Here is a 7,353-nt window from a genome sequence, read left to right on the forward strand (position 1 = left end):
GAGCCGGCTGCATCTCCAAAGTTCTGTGTAGACCTTAATCAGTCATGGTGTGTATGGTGCATGGACCTGCAGATGATTTTGTCCTTTTGACAATGACACAGCAGTGATAGGCCTAGCAGGGCAGGCTTGTGTCCAATCAACTCTCTCCATATCAGTCTGCAGAGTTGGCACATCCCCCCAAAAATATCTGAGGAGTTGAGTGTCACGAATGATGTTGGCATGATTATTCACTGAGTATCTGGATAAGCCTACTTCAGACAAGTCTATATCCTCCTCGGTTTAATCTCAGGGACAGAGGGGATCATTCCAGTCAGTTCAGCAGCACGTTATTTAGTTCACTTGACGACATCAGCAGCTCACTCTGCTCGGCTGCTGCTTGCACACAAAATCTGTCATGAAGTCAAATTCGTTCTGTCCCAGCCACAGCTCCGGTAACTCCTTGATCCGGTCCAAGCCCATCTCCACGACCAGCGACATCAGGACCTCCTCGTCAATAAAATCCGTGTCTATGACGTTAGGGGGCAGTATTGCAGCGGGCACAAGGTGCGCGCCGGACGGAGTCAGCCCGGACGCGCCGAGTTTGGCGCCCGTGTCTCTGAACTGCTGTCCCGTTCCGTTGAGCTGGTGGCTGGCGGGATGCAGCTCATGCATGTAGTGGTGCTGGGCGGTGGGATGCACGTGGTGGCTGTAGTACTGCGTGTTGAGCTTCTGCAGCTGCATGCTCGCTGCAAGTTGTCCTTGAGCAGCCGCCGCGGCGGAGCCCACGAATTGTGAGCTGTAGCGCGCACCGGGTGGCATGTTTCCGTTTGGGTGTCCGGCGCTCACACTCCCCTGGCGGATGCCGTGGTTGGCCGGCACGTTGCCCGCTCCGAAGTGCAGGTGGTCGGTCATTATTCCAGTGTAGCCGTGCTGCTGCTGGGGCTGCGGCTGATGGTGCAGCTGGGGCGGGAACTGCCCCATGGCGAGCCTGCGGGCCGGGTGCTGGTGCTGGTGGAGCCCGTTCACTGCCTCTGGGAAGCGTCCATGGTTCATAGCCATCCTGCACTCTACCATTACCTGGGCTGTGGGACAGAAGTCAGAGCAAGCACAACTGTTAATTTGCATTCATACCGGATCGAGCTGTTTACAAACCGCTGCCCTTCAGCTTGTCAGTTAAACACATTCTCGGCAATGAACAGTTTTGCGTGTCAAGTCTAAATTATCAAAATCAGTCCAGCAATTAAAAGTCACAGTTGTCCAATGCTGTAACAATATTCTGCCAGATTGAAGCCATATGTGTGTTTCGTATAAAACCACTCTGTCCTCATTAGTGTTTTACTAGTCGCCGGTAGCTCTTTTACGCACAGCGCGTGTTCTTTACCTCCGGGTCCCTGTCCGCTGCACGCTGTGGATCAGTCCAGTCTAAAAGCGATCTGTAGTCCAACTCAGTGAACGCGGTGCATCCTGAAATCCCAGATAGTTTGTAATCATCCCCGGTGCCAACAAAACATACAAACTGTTTGATGCGCGTTTGGCCAATGCTGATATACGGATACTCGTGGGCGGAGACGAGAGAGAGAGCGCGCGAGAGAGAGAGAGAGAGAGAGAGAGAGAGGGAGAGTGCCAGGTCCGATCCGACTACTAGACACAAGTCTGGATTCTGGAATCAGGTTCGTGCAAAACGTGGAGCAGAGTATCCTCGCACCCACCCCCCGTCCACCGCCTCTCTCTCTCTCTCTCGAGCGCACAGCGGCACCTAAACACATTACCTCATTGCAGCTATTTCTGCTGGAGGCGAGGCAGGGAAAAGATCACATGAGACTCGCGTTTCACAGCTTTGGAAAGATCAACATGCTCCTTTGGCCCTCTGCGCACCGAAGTGGCCAGAGCAGATCTTTTCTATGGTGGGTCGTTTGGGTTTTAATCAGTTTAGTTTCATACTCATTCATCAACCCACCGTCTGACCCGTTATAAACACACACGTTCCTGCACTCAACAAGTTCACCCAGTGATAAGTATTTTTGGGGCTATATGTCTTGGCACCTTTTCCCCTAGTCTTTATCTAGGCTATCACTGGGAATGAGCTTCATAACTGGCCTGACGGAAAACAGGAATATTAGAGTACCATGCAGACTATGTCTAAGCTGCATTTCAAGTTCACCTTCAACTCTAGGCTATGTACTGTAATGTATGCACACTAGTAGTGACGGTCAGACCACGGCAGTGGAATCCACAGCCTCTGAACTCCCCGACACCATGTTTTGCGCACTTCCTCTCGCTGAGCTCACTCCGCAGACGCGCGCTCCCCGAGCAGCGGTTGCCAGCCACCGGTGTCTCGATCCGCCAAACTCTCTCTCTGTAAATAAACCTGATCACCTCGAGCTGCCAGTGCTGCCGCTTCTAGACAAAACCAGCCCTGAAAGAGACAGTGAACCCTTGTAGACAGTAAATAGAGGACCGACTCACACATACGCCAGGCGGGGTCTGATCTGTCCATCACTTGACAGACATCCATGATTGTAAACTTAATTGATTGTAAATCTTAGCAGGCTAGTCTGTAAATACTTGAGAGAAGTGGCAGGCTTTTTAAAATAAGCATAGCAGAAATCGGAAGAACACCGCATAATGAAATCTAGTTATCATTTAAGGTTTTAGGATTGGTTGTGTGAAATGAACACACACACACACACACACTCACACACACACACACACACACACACACAGAAAGAGGAATGTGAGGATTGTGTTTCAGTTATCGCTGGCTTGGAAGAGAGCCCTCTTCTTCAGGCCCAGGGGGCAGGCCTCTCACCATGGTGCGACCGAGGGGGAGGGGGGTCTGTGGGCCGGGGGAAGGCATGGTGTTAGCAGACCAGCCAGGAAGATGTGGACTGTGACGGAGCGAGTGAGGGAGTGTAGTTTTCTGTGTTCTAGCTTCAAGAGCCATTACTCTAGAAGACCTCCATAGGCTGTTACTTGTCTGTAGTACCTCACAATAAAAGACGTTCTTACTCTGGGGGAATTAACCCAGCTCCGCTGTCACTTTCTCCTTGGTGTGTGTGTGTGTGTGTGTGTGCGTGTGCATGTGTCCTTTCCAGTCGTACAGTACAGTCCCTTGGCTTCAATTCGCCATCTGTTGAACGAGGAGTGACAATAGCTTTGAGCCTGGAAGGTTTAACCCCACAACCGAATTAATGACACTCCTGCTCCCAACAGGCCATATGTTCGAGTCCCTTCTGCACACATGGGACCACTCAAACCCCCTGTTGGTGGAAAACAGCCACCAAATGGGACAGCCTTCATAAGAACTCGTCTCTCATTGTCTATGAGTTATACTCTCATAAGAATCAACTGGTGCACATCATTCACTTAGGATTCCTTTGTTTACAGAACCGAGTGGAAACAGCAGTGAATATGGAAGATTACTCCTCTTTAAAGGACAGCGGCCTGTATTAATATTTCAATTGGTCTCTCCGCCACTCATTTCTAATTCCCCGTGTCTCCTCAGCTGCTAAACAACGATCCCCACCAAACCAAATAAAACCTCCCTCCCACCTCCCCCTGGACCCAGCGTGGTGTGAAATTGTATTAATCTCCGTCTGAAGCGTCCACCCCAGTACTGACGGTGGAGCGGTGGGGGGGAACCAAGCCACGGACCCTCCGGGGAGGCGTTAGGGTTCCCGGCGAATCGTGGAGAGCCGCTTCGTGGTTCTTAATAAACCCAGAAAAAGGGCGGGGGGGGGGGGGGGGGGTTGGAGAGGGATTTATTAATCTACTCTGGCACCGTCTCACCGTTAGACACGTCGTTAGACCGCTCCGCTAGACAGGAGCCCTGCTCTGCCCGGGTCGTGTCAGAGGAGTTTTACTGACTTGTGCTTGTTTGATTAGAAGCCCGTAGGACTTGAGGACTTGGCTTTTTTTTGGGGGGGGGGGGGGGGGTTTGGGTAAATGCCTGTGTGGCTTTGTCTTGAAGTGCTAAGGCAGTCTTGTGGTGCACAGCGCAGGGAAGCACAACACAGGCTGGACTGAATGGCCAGTCTCAACGCCATGCTGTGTCGCGTGTGTTGCTCGTAACGAACCAGTGTGACAGTGCTGCTTCCCCTGCTCTTACTGCAATAAGATGCTCTGTGTCGGTTGGGGGGAGGGGGGGGGGATTGTGGCGGTGGTGATGGGGGGCAGTCAGAGTCAGGTCAGACCAGGCGGTAAGGACAGGTTAAACAGTGAAGGGGGGAGGTTTGGGTGGGGGAGGAGGGGGGGGGGGGACAAGGGGCTGGACCCCAGGGCAGAGAGCAGCACATGGATCCAGTATGTGTTCCTTCTTTATCACAACAACAACAAAAACAACTGACACCCGTCCTTCCCTGCTCCCTCATACCCATTCCATTACTCTCTCCCTCTCTTTCTCCATCTCCATTCCCACCCTCCATCTCTGCTTCTATTACGACACTGTGATAGATGTCCGTCGGCCACGGCAATAACATTATCCATATTTCATCTCATCCTCCAGGGTGGCCTGTATATTGTCCGTCCATGAATTATATATTCTCTTTATTTCTTCATCAAATGACTGTCTCGAGCTCTTTCGATCCTCCTGAGAATATGACAGTTTTATTGAGACAATGTGTTATGTTGCATGTGCTTCACTTGGTCTCTGAGTATTATTTGACCAAATTCTATGGTTGGAGCCCTAAACATTACAATTCAGCAATTTCCACCGACTGTAACCTATATTTCCTAGAGATCTCTGAAGTGCCTCGGTTGCAACATGTCCTTATATATTTACTACCGTAGCTTTGTTTCGGCGACGGAGAAGTGCTGAGAAGGTAGAAATGTAACAGTCGAGTTCATTTCCTGTTTTTCAAACATCAGTGTTAAGAAGTAAACAGGCCGGGTAGGAGCCAGCTTCAGTTACCGTGGAGATAAACATGTCTGCTTCTATTATGGGTTATACGATGATGAGGAGAAAGCGGCTCGGACTCATCCGCAGTCATCCCTGATGGAGGAGACATTCAGGCTGGGAGACTGGTCTGAGGCCGGGTAAAGAGCCCCCCCCCCCCCACACACACACACACATACACACACACATACTGTACGCACCCGCACACACACGCACGCATACTGTACATACACACACGTGCAGGCATGCACGCACACACACACATTTTAATTTGCAGAGAATATGTTTACTTAGGGGGAAATTGAGATTATTTGTCATAGAAATGTAGTTTGCAGAGACAGGCTTTGCACGTACACCTCTCCTTCTCTGGCTCGATCCCCAAATCTGTTATGTGATCCATCAACACACACGTGACATGAGCTCTGTTTCTTCCAAACAGCCTACAGTGGTCAGAGGGGTCAGGCTGAGCAGGAATGTGGTCATGTGACCAAGAGACCAAGGCTCTCCGTTGTGGAGCCCCACTCGTGGCTGGAGGGATAGCTGGTTGACTGGCTGGATAGATGGATAGCTGGTTGGCTGGATGGATAGATGAATAGCTGGTTGACTGGCTGGCTGGATAGATGGATAGCTGGTTGGCTGGATGGATAGATGAATAGCTGGTTGACTGGCTGGCTGGATAGATGGATAGCTGGTTGGATGGCTGGATAGATGGATAGCTAGTTGGTTGGCTGGCTGGATAGATGGATAGCTGGTTGGATGGCTGGATAGATGGATAGCTAGTTGGTTGGCTGGCTGGATAGATGGATAGCTGGTTGACTGGCTGGCTGGATAGATGGATAGCCGGTTGGCTGGCTGGATAGATGGATAGCTGGTTGACTGGCTGGCTGGATAGATGGATAGCTGGTTGGCTGGCTGGATAGATGGATAGCTAGTTGGTTGGCTGGCTGGATAGATGGATAGCTGGTTGGCTGGCTGGATAGATGGATAGCTGGTTGGCTGGCAGGATAGATGGATAGCTGGTTGGCTGGCTAGACAACTGGCTTGCAAATAATCAACTTGCTTCAGTCAGTTGAAAGCACTGGATATCTCACAGACTGTTTCTTTAACTTAATAAAAGAGACAGAAGAGACTGGAGCACATACTGGCCTTGTGAGCCTCATCAGTCATGAGAACATTCTGTCCCAACGCTGTCTAACATCTAAGAGCACTTTCAGTGGCATTATCTCCTCATCTCAAGGCCGGGTTTGTTGTTGTATATGCTGTTCTACACATGTTATGTCACTGACAGTAAGCGATACTCGCCTGTTTGTTAGTTGGTAATGTCTATATCTTTGTCAGTCTCTAATATCTATATCTAAAGAGAGAGGGAGAGAGAGAGAGAGAGAGAGAGAGAGATAAGAGACCATCTGTTTTCTCCCCACTAAAGACAATCACTGTCCTCTCAATTTACGCTTGTCCAGGGCACACGCACGCACGCACACACCCATCAACCGGGCTGAGCGAGGCCTGATAAATAAACATTGAGCTGATCCAGACAGCAACTTTCCTCTGGTCTCCAAGCAACAAGAGCCATTGGAAATTAATACTGTGTCCAGCAGCTTGGAATAGACAGGCTCTCTGCTAGCTCCTCTCTCTGAGACCCAGTGCCAGCCTGGACGTATTCTGTTATAGTAGTAAGCTGTGTGCTCCTAACACTGAAATGTGTTTGATAAGGTAGCTTAGCTGTTTTGTAGGATATATCAAGTTTATGTTACACACTTACTGGATAATTGCTTATGATGCGTAGATACATGTAACGCACACACACAAGCACATACACACACACACACACACACACACACACACACATACACACGCATACCATGTATACATGCATGCACACACAAACATACACAACATGTATATTTTATAGAATGTAAAAAAGCAGTGATTAATGATTCTCTCTTCATTATAAATGCAGTTATATGAACTCTCCAGCTTACTTAGAAATTCATATGAGCTACGTAAAAGTGGATGGTGTTTGGGTGACCATATGGTCATTGAATATGCAACAACCTAGGAGCCATCACTCCGGAAGACTTGCTCCAACATATCATCCCTGGGCGTTAGGACTACACAATTACCACGTTAGATAGACATTTCCTATGTTAATGCTTTAGGAAATAGCTATTTTCCTCATAACAAAACATTAACTACTGACTACTGTATGTTCACATCTAAGGACAAATATTCAAATTGTATATTATCCGTGAGATTCGGTCCTTTTTTTTGGTCTGTGTGTGTTAGTATTCATATCAGGTAACCCACAGCACACATGTTCTTGGTTACTGTACATGTAAATGTCTCGTGGCAAATTACGATGATTTATGTGAAACACTGATTTCAGTAGGTAGGTATGGTGTTAGCAGCTAGTTTGTTGACTACGAAACCATGACAATTCGGATTGATATGCATAGAAACATCCTGCGCAGAGTTAGCTG

The 7,353-nt window shown here is 49.1% G+C and overlaps 1 protein-coding gene across 1 annotated transcript; it reads right to left on the reverse strand.

Annotated features, from left to right (window-relative positions):
• Positions 1-348: 348 nt before the first annotated feature.
• cited2 (Cbp/p300-interacting transactivator, with Glu/Asp-rich carboxy-terminal domain, 2) lies at positions 349-1,053 on the reverse strand (the record flags this gene model as incomplete). Its single annotated transcript, XM_084453419.1, has 1 exon — positions 349-1,053. The coding sequence occupies one exon, from the start codon at positions 1,051-1,053 to the stop codon at positions 349-351; it is 705 nt and encodes a 234-aa protein (XP_084309545.1).
• Positions 1,054-7,353: the final 6,300 nt, after the last annotated feature.

The sequence above is a fragment of the Borostomias antarcticus genome, assembly GCF_949987555.1.
Source record: "Borostomias antarcticus genome assembly, chromosome: 19".
Lineage (NCBI taxonomy): Eukaryota > Metazoa > Chordata > Actinopteri > Stomiiformes > Stomiidae > Borostomias > Borostomias antarcticus.